Source organism: Epargyreus clarus, unplaced genomic scaffold, assembly GCF_041222505.1.
Source record: "Epargyreus clarus isolate Ecla_fem2 unplaced genomic scaffold, WU_Ecla_fem_2.2 ptg000021l, whole genome shotgun sequence".
Lineage (NCBI taxonomy): Eukaryota > Metazoa > Arthropoda > Insecta > Lepidoptera > Hesperiidae > Epargyreus > Epargyreus clarus.
Window position 1 is genome coordinate 15,367,070 of NW_027332228.1, and position 14,986 is coordinate 15,382,055.

Below are 14,986 nucleotides of genomic sequence, written 5' to 3' on the forward strand. Positions count from 1 at the left end.
CAGATTTTGAGTTGATAAAAAAATGAGGACACCTACAAGGGAGTTTAAATAAAATCTCAAGTTGTGTGAATTCTGCCAATTTGTACTTTAGTGCTTTAGACCTTACAAGTATATAATAAAAAACCCTAAAAGTTGTTAAAAAGGTAATCGTATGAACAGTCTACCAATACAACTTTTATCCATACAATACGTTTGACATGACCGAAAGCTTAAGCCTAAAGCCCTTCTGATTCCGAGCGCGCCGATGCTCAGCGGGACATAAATGGTTGATGATGTTCGCATATACTCCTTGACACATCGACTAAAGTGAAAATTCTTACGGATTGGTCATCACGATTCGCATTTCCCACCGTATCGTCTACATCTCGAGCCACCGTGAACCGTCATTAAGTTCAGTCGGCTACTAGTTTTCGTGTTGGACGCACGTGCGCGCCGCTCTCGCTTCGCCACCAACGCCGGTGATCGAAACATGAATTAAAATTACTTTAAATCAGTAAAATATTAATCCGTACCGTGCTTCATTCTGTGTTGAACTTGTGAGTGAAGTGCCATCGAATTCCACGTGATCGCAAGGTAAATATGCCGTATCAGTTATCAAACGCGCGGATATTAAAACTTTGTTTGCAATTGTTACGTGTCGTAATCTTAAAACTTTGTAACAGATTAAATTGTGTGATGTAAAACTTATTTTGGAGCTATAGTAACGGTAAAAAATAGTGTTGTCGAATAGAATGAAGAAATAATTGCAAAATCAAATATTTTTGCGTAATATTTTTAAGTACTAGCGCAATAATTTACGAAAAACAATAAAAAGATCTTTATTTGAAAAGATGTTAATTGCATTTAAGTTCCGCCTTCATCTGTTAAATTTCAAATGAATGTCGCGAAATGTGATGAAATTTTTGCATTATGCATTTAAATCTTCAATTATTATTTTTGAAAAATCTAGTTTATAAAGGTTTTTCATCTGCAGACGAGAGAATAACTTTTGAAAATATTTTATAAATTCCACTAATAGCTAGCTAAAAGAATTACTTTTTTATTCAAAACGTTAATTCCTTCCATAAACAAACTCCATTTTTTTAATAAGTAGAAAAATATCACAAGAAAATTAATCAACTCAGGTTGCACCTGTTTTATTTAGATTGCATATGTTTAAATTAAACATAAGCTCGTAACCTACATGCGAGCTCTGCATAGAATTCGTGTCAAGATTACCTTAGCCATTGTGAGCGATAACTTAAACAGAACGGCTTGAGACCTGAAATGTGACTAAATTATCATGCATGGAAATCTCTTAGTTATGGAAATTATTTCGGCCAGGCAAAGTTGTCAACAAAATATTGCTATCATGATAATAAGAGTTGTGTTTTTAAAATTTAAGGCGAGTGCCTAACCATGTTACTTACGGCCAATACATAACATGTACAAATATAAATTTTTGGCCACATTGTCTCACTACCCACGTATCATCCATTATATACTTTGAGTATGATTATTTCGTGATCTCTCAGGTATGTAGGTCTCCTCACGATGTTTTCCTTCAGCGTTAAAACATGTGATCTTTATTTTTAATACGCACGTAAATAAATAGTGTGCATAGGAATTTGATAGCATTATTCTATTAGTATCTACGTTGGTAGAGTCATACGTAGCGTTTATTTACATAAGGTAAAAGTTAAAGGTACTTGTTAGAAAGGTATTGATATAAATGATATATTATTATGGCAAAAATAATTATACAAAGAAACTACCAAAACTACGTTTGTCCTTTAATTTATAATACCTTGCCCTCAAATTACCAGATGTTTAATTTTTATTTTAATATATTAACTTCGTTGATATGGTTTTGTGATTTACATTTAATTATGTTTAAGCAGTTTTCGTTTTAATAATAGTTTGTTTAATCCTATAAAGTTCTTAAATTAGTCAAAATCTCGATGGTAAAATTCTACATAGGACTTACTACATAGTAAAGTTAATGAATCAATCATAACTACATAACTGCGTTCATCACTAAATATCTCAATCTTAAAGTTAAAAATACGTATCAAAATACTTGTACAATTAAGTTCCCAAACCCATAGAACTTGGCATATAATACAAAAATGATGTTAGAGTTGGTTTTGTTTGAATTCCGCAAATCGTTTCTTAGAATCTCGATGGTGGACTGTAAATAAACGTACCTAAGTTATTTGAGAACCGCCCGAACATAACTTAGTTCCTCGTCTTGCTGATACCCTGGTACTTGTTTATTTTTGAAATCGTTGTTTCAGAGAAAACATTTGTTTATGTTTAAGTATAAACCTTAAAATAACGTGTTGTTGATCGATAACGTAATGGGTATTGAGTTACTATTTTTCTGAGTTATCGGATTTGTGATGGCAACTCCGATAACTCAAAGATCGTACACTTATACAATGATGTCCACCTACGGTAAAAGTATTTCCTAAAACTTATAGACATCTATAACTAGGGCAGCTTATCGTATAAGCCCGTGAAGACTGTCACCAGTTCTTGATAATCAAACTATGCAATATTTTGCCGACATTTGATAATTTCTGCTTTCGTAATATTTCGATTTCTGGTAGACAAAACATTGACTATTAATAATTGACGTATGTTGAAACGGCGAAACGCCAAACTTTTTATTTCAACTCAATATAATGTCTTCATCTTTATATTATGTTCAAAAACATAGAACTTAATTATTAGTACCTTTTAATCATTGTTACCTCGAAATCTCTCTCTCAATCATTGTTAACCAAAGCTATAATTACCGAACCTTTTCTTTTGAGAAATAAAATGATTTGATAAATTTAGACTCTAATTAAAACGATTTAATTGTGAAACTTGTTAAATTTTCCATCAATTCAAGCTTCGTAAACATAATTCTAGTGGAGCTTCTTTTAAAGTGTAAGAATAAACGTTTATCGTAAACGATATGAAGGTAATGCAATAATTGATATCGATACTAGATTTTTGTCTATTCGAATAATTAATAGAGAAAAAAAGTATAGAAGTGATGATGGGCTTCATAGGTTATTTTTGTATATACAATAATACCCCGGATTTACGCAATTGGTGGGGCCGAGTGATAACCGCGTAAGTCGAATTCGCGTAAGTCGGGGTATGCATGTTAATAACATCGTACAGTATGATTTCGCATGTGTTGACTCCGCGCAATATAAATATTTACATTAATAATTGTGGAGTCAGTAAGCCTTTTATTCATAATCAAGAGTTGCGGTACGCCCGGACAAAAGACAAAAGACGATGTTTGAAAATCGCGTAAGTCCGAATTCGCGTAAGTCAGGGTAGCGTAAATCGGGGTAGCGTAAGTCGAGGTATTACTGTAATACCTAGATGTAGCCAATCAAGCAACATACCTATACTTAGGCGTTCTAACTTAGTCCTCGGGAGTAGCAACGCATTTGTGGAGACACCAGGTATAACTATTATCAGGGGTTGACGACAGAACTACAAGGGCAGCAGGACCACTGACAACAGGCGACAGCTGCTTACTCATTTCATAGCAATATTCCTAAAAATATAATATAGAAAATTACTATCAATATCAGTTATTGAGTGTGTAAAGCAAAACTAACACAGGTATTAAAACAGTTAAAGCACGGACTTGTCTCCTGTCTGTCCTGTTTCTATTACAAACACCCACGCGCATTGTTCAGTTTAAACTTCCCTTTAAAGTTCAAATGTATACACATATTTAATACTTACATATAGAAATAACTTTATGTATGTATGTATGTTCCGCGTAGAACAACTAGTCCGCTCTGAATATAGAGATGAATCGCGTCGCCACAGCAAATTGTGTGACTACAACTGCTCGCAACAACTTCAGAGCGGACCAGCAGTTTAGCGCGGACTATAACAACTTCGCTTAACTTATACAATAGAAATGGACTATCCAACGTTTGATCCGGAAATGACTTCCGGAATTTCCGGAATGGAAACGGAAATTTGGTAACGAAAAACGTTGTTTGTTTCGTGATTACGTTTCAATTCTTAATTAACAAATGTTATAAGGATTATATATTTTAATGAAATTCACACTTATGTCTATTTTAGAACAATAGTTTTCAGCTATATTGTAGTTTGAAGATAAGGGAGACTTACGATTGTCAAAAATTTAAAACTTATTCTTGCATGCTGCAACAAATTCCCAGCATATTTTACTCGATCTTTTGACCTGCCGCATTGTATATATACTGGTACAATCTGGAACTGAATTCCAAACAATACTCCTATAGTCTAGTATAATACATTATTTGCATATAAAATTGTATTTATAACCAATTGTATATGTTAAATGAAGTCGCAACTTACAGTTAAGATTGAAAAATGTCAGTGCATTCTGACGAAATAAAGTTATAGTTCTTTGGCAAAATTAAAAAATAATATATTATGTGTTACATCGGCGCGCAATTACGTGCCATGTTACATATACACAATATATCCGATATCCGAAATACGTAAAAAATTTAAATTTAAAAAATAATAGGAACATTGGGAACACCTTTAGTTTGTAAAATATATGTATATATTTATATATATGTATATATTTTTTATGCAAAGAGAAATCTAGTTATAGCACCTGGCGCTTAATGGCCACTAGTACCTTAAGACGACATTTAACATTCTTATCTATAATTCGATTAAAATAACGATATACGAACGGATATGGGTATACTTTAATAGTAATAGACAGGCCAAGTTTAATTTAATTAAAAGAGAATTCTGAAAATTAACGTCGGTATGTACTCTCTTAATTAATGAATGGTCGGATAATATCTGATGTGTATCATTTTGAATATCTTTCCAAAAGCAATTAAATAAATTATTATAAAAACAAAGAACTCGACTGCTTAATAATAATTAACCGAAAAGAGAAAAACAAATACTACAAAAATTGAAACTGATAATAATTAAATTCAATTGAAAGAGAAATTACGTGTATTGTTTAAATATAACTACTTTTTACATTTTTTACACAGATAAGTGCACTGGTTATTATCAAAATAAAAAGTGTGTCATTTATTTTCAAGAAAACTCCTGAGATTGCGGAGAATTAGGTAAAATCACTTGAAGCGTTTCAAACATGAATAGTAATCAAATATAATGTATGTAAAATGTAATCATGTAATGTAAATCAAATATATGGTATAATATTATAGTTAATAAATTTGTACAAAAGTCCGGCAGTTGTTTAGTTACTTACATTTTGTAAAAAATAATAATATTAATATAAAAATATAAAAAAATAATAGTAATAATTATGTGTAGAACATCACTACCTGTCCATGAATTACAGTATTATCTGTGTGACATTTTAACGTAAACAACACAAAATTACATGGGCGTCGATCTGTCGTCGAGAAAATAAAGAAATGGAAATAGTATAGTTGGTGTACAATAAAGAATTTTTGTATTGCATTGTATTGTATCAAATGGTCTGAATGAAGAGCGAACTCCAACAAAGGAATGCGTCTAGAGGGTCTCTACAAGAACAAATAGGAAACGAACTGACATTTAGTAGCAGCAGATCAGACGTGACGAGTCCATTTATAACGTTTATCAGCCAGCATCGGCATGCAGGCAAAATTAAGATTGGCGGCGTGTTTCAGATAAAGGTGGTGGATTCCTTGTATTCGGCTGTGAGCTGTAATTTTCGGTGACATTTCCGTGATACGGGTGACTTGTAGGTAGCCCTGAGATATATAGACTAACACCCGGTATGCATGGTAACCAATGTTTTACAAGACTAGCCCATGTTTTGCTAACCGACATAGAAATTGGACAGCTACAAATAACTACATTTTTTCAATTTGAGCTTTAATGGAATCTGTTTGAACTTTGAATCTTAGGAAAGACATCAATTTTTTTCGCAGATTTTCTTGTCAAAGTAATAAACGGAGTAAACATTAATTGTACATTAATTGTATTATTAATTGTATCAAATACATACATGGTGAGAAAATTACGCGAGAAAACCTATATACCTACTTGAGAGTCCTCACGAAAAGTGCCGAAATTTATGTTAAGTCTAACAATTCGTATTTAGACATGGCGGTCGATGCTGGTTTATCTCTCTATTAAGGAAATATTAAGGAAAATAAAATATATATTTGTATAAACAATAATGTTATACAACAAACAAGTAATAGTCGTACATATACCTATCTCGTATTCTTAATATCTCTTATCTTACTCTTAAGAGGCTATTTGTTATTTTAAGCATACGATATTTTCTCGAGGCGGCAACATAATCCGTTGTTGGAACGTAAAAAAACTGCAAGTTATAAAAATAGATACAAAACTCGGCTTAATGAATCAAATTTGAAATTCTAAGAAGCATTAGCTCCCAATTTTAATTACGGACTTTGAGGAACAAATTCATACTGATTTTACCAAAATTGCGTTAAATATACTTGGTTCCTCTTTTAAGAAACGTGTTTCGGCAATTGTTTAGTTATCTTATTTACTATATTTAGACGAAGCAGATCTGTGATCGACTTCAGGTAAGAATGTTCTGTTCAAGTTTAGTTATAGATGTGTGTAGTGAGTGACCACTTTAAATCAAGCCGCCGATTATATTTCTATTACATAAGAAATCTATGTCCCACTGTCAACCAATGTCCCACTGCTGCACGAGTCTCCTCTCAGAGTAAGGAGTTTAGTCCAATGTCCATCGCGCTGGCCAAGTGCAAATTAGTAGACATTCCTTAGGGATTTTCCCGAATTCTAAAGGGTGCAGGTTTTCTTACGATGTTTCCTGCCATTTCATAATTTTTTTTTTTATATAATATAAGAGGAGCAGACGAGCGTGCAGTCCACCTATGATAAGTGTCTACTGCCGCCCATCTGTAATCAACCCCAGATAGGTTTCAACCCCTGAGGTCGGCCACAGATGCGCCGCTACCCCTGAGGACTAAGCTGGAACGCCTCGGAAAAGTGTGTCTCCGTTACCACACCCTTCAAACCGGAACACAGCAGCGCCTAACACTGCTGTTATTAGGTAGAAATAGGTGTGGCGGTGGTACCGCCGGAGTCGAACCACAAAGGGTTCTACCACCTTCATTTCTACTACGCACATAACTTTCAAAAATCAAAGGAGCGTGTCTGGGGTTTGAACGTGGGACCGCCCGAATCAGAGGCCGAATATATAAGACAATTGATTAAAGCCAAAATTCTATCACAAGTTTTGCCGAAGCTATGTAATGTATATTACATTTGAGCAGTAAACGTTACGACCCCCATAAAATACCCTCTTTAGGATTGGGAACGGTTTGTATCTACTGTAAAATTAGACTCAGTCTAAAGTAGGAGTCTACAGAAATAGCGAATGAAGCTGCCGTCCACTTGACTTCGCGTTAAGTGGGTATTGCAGTCCATAGATATTATAAGCCGAAATAGAATTGAGTTCTAACGAGTTACTCAGATTCATTACTAGCCGCATGATCACTACATACAACTTCAAGATTTAAATCCTATTCCAGATATGAGCTTTGCTTGAGATCGGCAATAAATACTTTTAGAAATTCAGTTGGAATCCCTTAGTCCTCAAAAATACCATCGGAGTCGAACTACTAAGAGTTACATAATGTTTATCTAAAGGTGGTAGAACCTTTCGTGGCAATTGCCACTTACTATTAAATAAACTGCATGTTCGTTGGCTACCTCTGTAAAGCCTAAAAACCACACTTTGTAAGTGCGAATCGAACTCTCATACGGTGGGTTCCGTAACTTCATTTTCTTTAATCATTACCTAGTAGTAGTATAGAGATTTACCTTTAGCGTACGGAACCCTAAAAACCATTCAGTATGAGCTACTATGGCACACTGAATACGCATTATATTTCAGTGGCCACCCTATATCACAACAATAAATCGTTTAATTCCGCTGACAACTTGACCCTTCGTATGGCATTGTGTCGCAAGTTGGTAGCAAGTGTGGAATTGATTTATGTCGTTCTAATATTGTTGAAGTCGATCCCAGTAATTGAAGATGTTTTCAATGAAGTCAACTTCTATTGGAAGTCCCTTCCCACGGTTGTGGTTCATTCTTTTATTTGTTCTTATAAATGTTTCTAGGGTTTATTTCTACGGTTTCTAGATAGCAAATGTTCAGTCACGCTAGTAATATAAGCACAACTTTTTTTAATATGACCCATATAAATTTCGATCGAATAAGGCATAATATTGTTTGATTATTATATTGATATTTATAATATATGTATATTGACATTGTCGCAAGTTATCATGATGATGATGATCATTTTAATTAAAAGCAAGCGATAATAAATAAATTCAAAAGGTGTCAAAAATGGCCCGAATTGCTACGAGAAAAGAATGGTACGGCCGTGCCGCTTTTGTTTTGTTTTTTTTTTGGCTCGACTTGGCGGAGGCACTGCCGAGCCTCCAGATTCAGAAAGTTTGCCTCGGACTCGAACTCTCGGAGTCTTATTGTGAAAAGCCCACTTTTAATTCAATTTATTTTAATTCAATATATAAAGGCTCAAAATGATTTAAATAATACAATAGGACAGGACATTTAAATCTTAGCGAAAAAGTATCCGTATGTTTCTTAGTCACGATAGTACATCACAATTTACGAGATAGCTTACTATTAAATCTCTACTTGCACAATATTTCTTGCGGCAAAGTGAGATAATGCAAACAGGTTTAGTCTGATATCAAAGCGATGGTGTCTATTGCTTGCACAGGACAATGACTTAGCTTAGTACATAGGCACAATGTGTATCTGTGTTGTTGTTAGTCACACAGCCAGAAATTGTAATCAGTGATGGGCAATATGAATGACGGAAGCAATATTGCACTCGTATCTTACGGGCAATATGAATAACGGGATCATAATTTATAATGCCCTAGTAATATGAATAATTCTAAATAAAATATAGAAATGAATGTATTTTAATTTAATTTAATTTTAATTTAATTCAGGATAAAATGATTAACGGACATTATTTATAACACTCGCGTAATATGAATCATGTTAAATTCATTTGGGCAATATGTTTTAATATTCATTACTTATAAAATTGTCATTATGTATGACGTGTTTATGCGATTATATTATTATTTATAATTTGATAATTTGATATTGATTTTTTTTGCTTAAAGCCGAAATTTAGCTAAGCCAAAGCATAGCCGCTCAAAACAGGTCATCAAACGCTACATCAAACATCAAACATCTATCTTCAATTTCACATAGAGTTATTTTACCTGACATTGAGTTATTTAATTCTAAATTAATTGTAGACACATAAAGTAGCAGGGCCACAGTGCTGTCATAAGACATAGTTATGGTAATATTGCCCCTATACGAATCGTGAAGAGTTCTAGCACCAACAGTTTTGTTACGCTACATAGGCACTGAGCAACTTTACCGCCCATATTTTTACTACTGATGTAACTGTGGTATGGAACGTTATCTTATCAAACAAATCCCTATTGTGTTCGTCATATTATACGGAGTCGGGCGAGATAAAATCTGGCACATTACAACTGATCCCCGGAAGCCGTAAGCGAAGAAAAATGAGGTAGACTTTGTGAAAATAAATTGAATAATTTATTTAATTTAAATAAAATAAATGAAATGAATTATTTATTTATTTAATTTGAATAAGTTATGGATATTACTTGTTTATGACTTCATGCTAATTGGTGTTAATAAATAAATTAATAGCCGAATAAAATTAATATACTTAGATATTTTTCACTTCATCGTAAGATGCAGTAAAGATAATTTTAGTTGTATGAAGTAAAATTGGATAGTTTATTTAAATAAAACTATTTTCTATTTTAAAAATCGCTATACAGTCCCTCTGGCTTTTCGTTTTTCTAAAGAAATAAATATGTATGCTTAAAAAATTGACACACCCTCCTTTAGGTATATTTTCTTTCTTTTTATATCTCTTTCACTCCCATACACACACACACACACATGCGCACACATTTTCGTATGATAGGTCAAAGAAAACCGAGTAACAAACCGAAGTACCGAACAAGATAAGGAGAAATATGAATCCGGTCATGATTCTGACTGATCGAGATGTCTGTCACTGATTAAGGGTTTACGTCCACTGGAACGAATTTATGATACTTACAGACCTTTATGAAGAATAATTCATATTTTATTTAGCGCAAGTCACTCCCAATCTGAGTTTACTGGCAGTACGTTTAATATATAGTCTTATGCAACGGTTTAAAATAATGGTTGAATGTCGAAATTGCAGAAATAAATACAGTAATCGCAGTAAATTACGAATGGAAACTTTTACGACTTATGTCGAGGATTAATTATTACGTTTTCACGACTTTTAAGTTGTGCACGCGGATTTCTCTTTGAAAATCTTTATCTGTATTGCTTTCTTATACGAAGGATCATAAATTAATGATTGGTTTCTAGTAGAGATAAATTAATGATCTATGCTCTCGACGTAAATTACTTATTAAACGATATATATCGCTATTAAATTAATATATTCATATATATGATTTTAAATATAATTTATATAATTTAAAGGCGAATATTTTGATTAAAAAAACGTGTATTTACTTACGTATAATATATATTGTATACAAGTAAGTTATACATTTTTAGCGGAATTAATAAAATATTTATCATGTTTTTAAACAAATTTGTACTCAGTATACGATCAATAAAGGAAAAGAGTAACGGATCTTCGTCCAAAGTTTCTTCAAACGCACCAAAAGATGTGTGCTCGCGTCAAAAATTAATAAGAAGTTACGTAAATGTTATTTAATAAACTCAAACTCAAAGAACTCTGATAGGTGTTGTCAAGTCTACGTTGATTAAAATAATTTAATGTGTTTTATCGTGTTTTAAGCCCTAAAAAGGTCTTCATTCATTTTAACAACCAGTGAGTCTTCCACACAGTTGTGGGTAGAATCAGGACGTGCTCGGTTCTAGTGAAAACTAAAATTGTAAAAATATTAATAACAAAGCAACCTGTCAAAACGTAGCTAAGGACGCCTTTGGACGCCACTTGTTACCAAGCAACAATGCCTATTGGAAACCAATAGCCGAGATTCTTGTCTGTTAACTAGCCAATCAACAAAGTATAAAATACATCTTGAAAACCAATAGCTACGCTTCTCCGTCATCCTGCCAATCAGTTGTAATATTATGTAATCGTTACTAAGCAACTTTGTTTTTGAAGTTTTGTCAGAGAAATAATTTATTTTAGTTATAATTATGATTTAATTTAGTATGAATTAATTTAAAAGGTGCTATTTTACATATATTTATTGTTTTTTGTATATTATAATTAAGTCTTTTTTATATGCAAAATATTTCTATTTCGTCTTCGTCAGACGCAAACACCTGTAGCCAATATAATAACTCACAATGTGGAAACTTATTGAAGTGTCAGTTATGTTCTCAGCCACGCTATTTCAAAGGTAATCGGGGCTTAAGGGTACATTTTGGGAAAGCTCATAAAAATGTCGAACACGTCGAATCCACAGAAATCACACAGACTGAAGCTTCCAGTGATTTCGTTAAAACTCTCGGGCGCCTCAAAGGTTCAATACCAGTCGTTAAGCGCATTCCTAGGGGTTCACGAGTCACTGTTGCAACCACCCTTAATACAATAATAAAAGATGTAGTAAATAAAAACGATTTACAAAGCTGGGAACATTTATTGACATTTCCATATGTTGTTTTACATGCAAAAAAGGATAGTCGCAGTTCACTCACACAAATAATAAAAACTAATTGCACCAGTTTAATAAAATACAATGACATCGTAATTAAATCCAAATCTTCCCACAAGAACAGTAATATTTTTAAAAAAGTTGAACAAAAAGTAACTGATGGAGATTTAAAAGGAGCTGCAACTATCCTTTTTTCTAATGATGTTATTGCTCCCGATTCCCCTGCTACTCTTTCGGCCCTTTTGGAAAAACATCCACCAGCTTCAATTCACGGCTCCCCTGAATTTCTTAATATTGAAGATGATCCACTACAAATTACACCAAAACAGGTATTAGCTGCTGTAATGTGTTTCAAAAATGGTTCCGCAGGTGGCCTTGATGGCTTAACACCACAACATCTAAAAGATCTTGTAGGCGGTCATGTTGGAGATGCAGGTCAGTTACTGTTAAATAGTATAACGCAGCTAATAAACCTAATGTTAGCTGGTAAGGTTACCTCCGATGTAACCCACATTCTTTATGGCGCAAATATATGTGCATTAAAAAAAAAGGACGGTGGTATCAGACCAATAGCTGTGGGTTGCACCTTGCGTCGCCTGGCTTCCAAAATATGCTGCAATGTTATTAAACCTGATATATCTGAAAAGTTATCTCCTATCCAGTTAGGTTTTGGAAGCCAGGGTGGATGTGAGGCTGCAGTCCACGCAGCTAGAACTTTATTAATGAAAGAGAGAGGAGACGTGTTTTTGAAGTTGGATATAAAAAACGCTTTTAATTCGGTTGATAGGATCACCTTGCTGGATCAAGTAAAACAAGTTACTCCATCTATTTATCCTTTTCTTTGGCAGTGTTATGGTACTCCGTCAAAGTTGGTATACAAACATCATTTATTAAATTCATCTGTAGGTTGCCAGCAAGGTGATCCACTTGGTCCAGCAATTTTCAGTTTGGCTATTCATCCCATTGTATCAAATTTAAATTCAAAATTTAACGTGTGGTATTTGGATGACGGCTCTCTAGGAGGTGACACAGAAACAGTTTTTACAGATTTTCAGGAAATTATGGATAAATTTAGCAATATTGGTCTTGAAGTAAATTTTTCAAAATGTGAACTTTTTGTTTCAAATTCCAAAAATGTAAATGAAAAAAATAGTATTATTGAACGATTTAAAACTTTGGCTCCTAATATTAAAATTTCGGATAAACATTCTTTACACCTCCTGGGCTCACCGATATTCCCAGAATCAATTCCATCTTTTATCGAAAACAATATTCATAATTTTAATGAAACTTCAGATCGTTTACTTAAAATTAATTCACACATGGCTCTTTTCATTATTCGATTTTGTTTATTTGTCCCTAAATTTACATATCTTTTGAGAAGTACACCCCTTTGGAAATTTAATGAACTATGTTTAAAATTGGATGACATCATCATGAAAACTCTTTCGTCTGTTCTAAATTGTCATATGAATGAACGCGCTTGGACCCAGGCTTCATTACCCGTTAGGCATGGAGGCTTGGGTATACGTAAAATTTCGAGTGTTGCGCTACCAGCATTTTTATCTTCAGTCCATAAAACACAAAATTTAACTTCGGATGTATTGTCTAAAATTTTTGAGGAACCTCAGATTACTTTTATGGATGAAGCTAAAGATGCTTGGTTACAGGCTGGACCAAATCTAAAATTTCCGGTACATTTAAATTTACAAAAATTTTGGGACGAACCCCTCTGCATACTTGTGCGACATCAGCTTCTTGATTCTGCACATGATATTGCAGAGAGGGCTCGTCTCCTTGCAGTAGCAGAGCGGGAGTCGGGGTTTTGGCTACAGGCATATCCTTCGGGAAATATAGGTACACTTTTAGACAATCTAACTCTATCAGTTTGTACTCGTTTGCGTCTGGGTGTAAAGACAGTTGAGCACCATCGCTGTCATTGCGGTGCAGACGTCGATGTATTTGGACACCATGGACTTTCTTGTCAGCGCAGTGCTGGTCGCTTATCGCGCCACGCCACCATCAATGACGTCATTCGTCGGGCTTTTGTCACCGTCAATGTGCCGGCTTGTTTAGAGCCGAATGGTCTCGCACGTGACGATGGCAAGCGGCCTGACGGTATGACGTTAATACCCTGGAAGGGGGGAAGGATGTTGGTGTGGGACGCTACGTGTGTCGACACACTGGCTCCTTCTCACCTCCAGGCATCATCATCTGGCGCGGGGGCGGCGGCTACTGCTGCTGAAAACGCCAAGCGTCATAAATATGTTAGTTTGTGTAATAACTACATATTTGTGGCGTTTGGTGTTGAAACTTTAGGTCCATGGGGCCCGGATGCTTGGCAGTTGTATAAACAACTGTCAACACGGTTGGTCGACGTCTCTGGAGATCCAGGAGCTGGCACACATTTCGCTCAACGAATTGCTATAGCAATTCAAAGAGGAAATGCTGCCAGCATCTTGGGTACCTTGCCCAAGGACAGCGATGGTGATCATTTTTTATGGTAGTTTTTATGTTTTTATATTTTTGTATTTCGTTTTTGTATATATGTACATTTTGTAAATAAGTTTCTATTAGTATATAATTTGATTTTTTTTAGTTTAATTAGTATTTAATTTTATTGTTTCAAATATTGTATATAACCTTATTATTATCAAATAAAAATTATAGCGATAAAAAATAAAATTTAACTAAGAAGTTACAATACTTATTTACTTTGAAATGTACATTTGCGGGCACAGCCATGCATTCCTAGCGATATTTAGTGGACTGTATAGAATTGTAAGAGGTATGAGGGAGGAGGATTTGCCTCCCAGCAGACGAGTAGATAAAACCACCAACCTTGCCTTCCAAGTCGATCAGCGGGCTCGAATCGTGTCAGGGGGATACGCACCGCGCTGTCACGGGGGTCAAGGAAATAAGCACGGTCTGATCTGCATGAGGAGTAGTCTTTACACTTCACTTCACTTTCGCACACGCGGTAGCACGGCTAGTCCACGGGGAAAACAGGAGCGGAGAGGGCACGTACAGAACGTCTGTGTTCTCGCAGAGCGCTAGGCGACGACTGGTCGCACGAAGGGACGTTAAAAGACAACTCGGTGGAAAATTTTCATCTACCCACATAAACTTGACAAGGATTAAACATATAGATATTAATATATTAGTATCTAAGTAATAATTATCTAAGTAAGTATTATATATAATACTTACATATAATTCTGTAATTGGCATAAAGAACGAAAACATATGCATCGTTTAAACTTCA

The 14,986-nt window shown here is 34.4% G+C and overlaps 2 protein-coding genes across 3 annotated transcripts in view; both read left to right on the plus strand.

Moving 5' to 3' along the window:
- Positions 1–377: 377 nt before the first annotated feature.
- LOC140750670 (uncharacterized) overlaps positions 378–14,986 on the plus strand; it is a 198,409-nt gene continuing 183,800 nt past the window's right edge. For both annotated transcript variants that reach the window (XM_073084357.1, XM_073084358.1), the window contains exon 1: positions 378–573. The gene's annotated coding sequence lies outside the window, so the exon portion shown is untranslated. The remainder of the gene's footprint in view (positions 574–14,986) is intronic.
- Positions 12,577–14,297, plus strand: LOC140751038 (uncharacterized). The gene has a single exon (XM_073084851.1). The coding sequence runs from the start codon at positions 12,783–12,785 to the stop codon at positions 14,226–14,228; it is 1,446 nt and encodes a 481-aa protein (XP_072940952.1). The 5' UTR covers positions 12,577–12,782; the 3' UTR covers positions 14,229–14,297.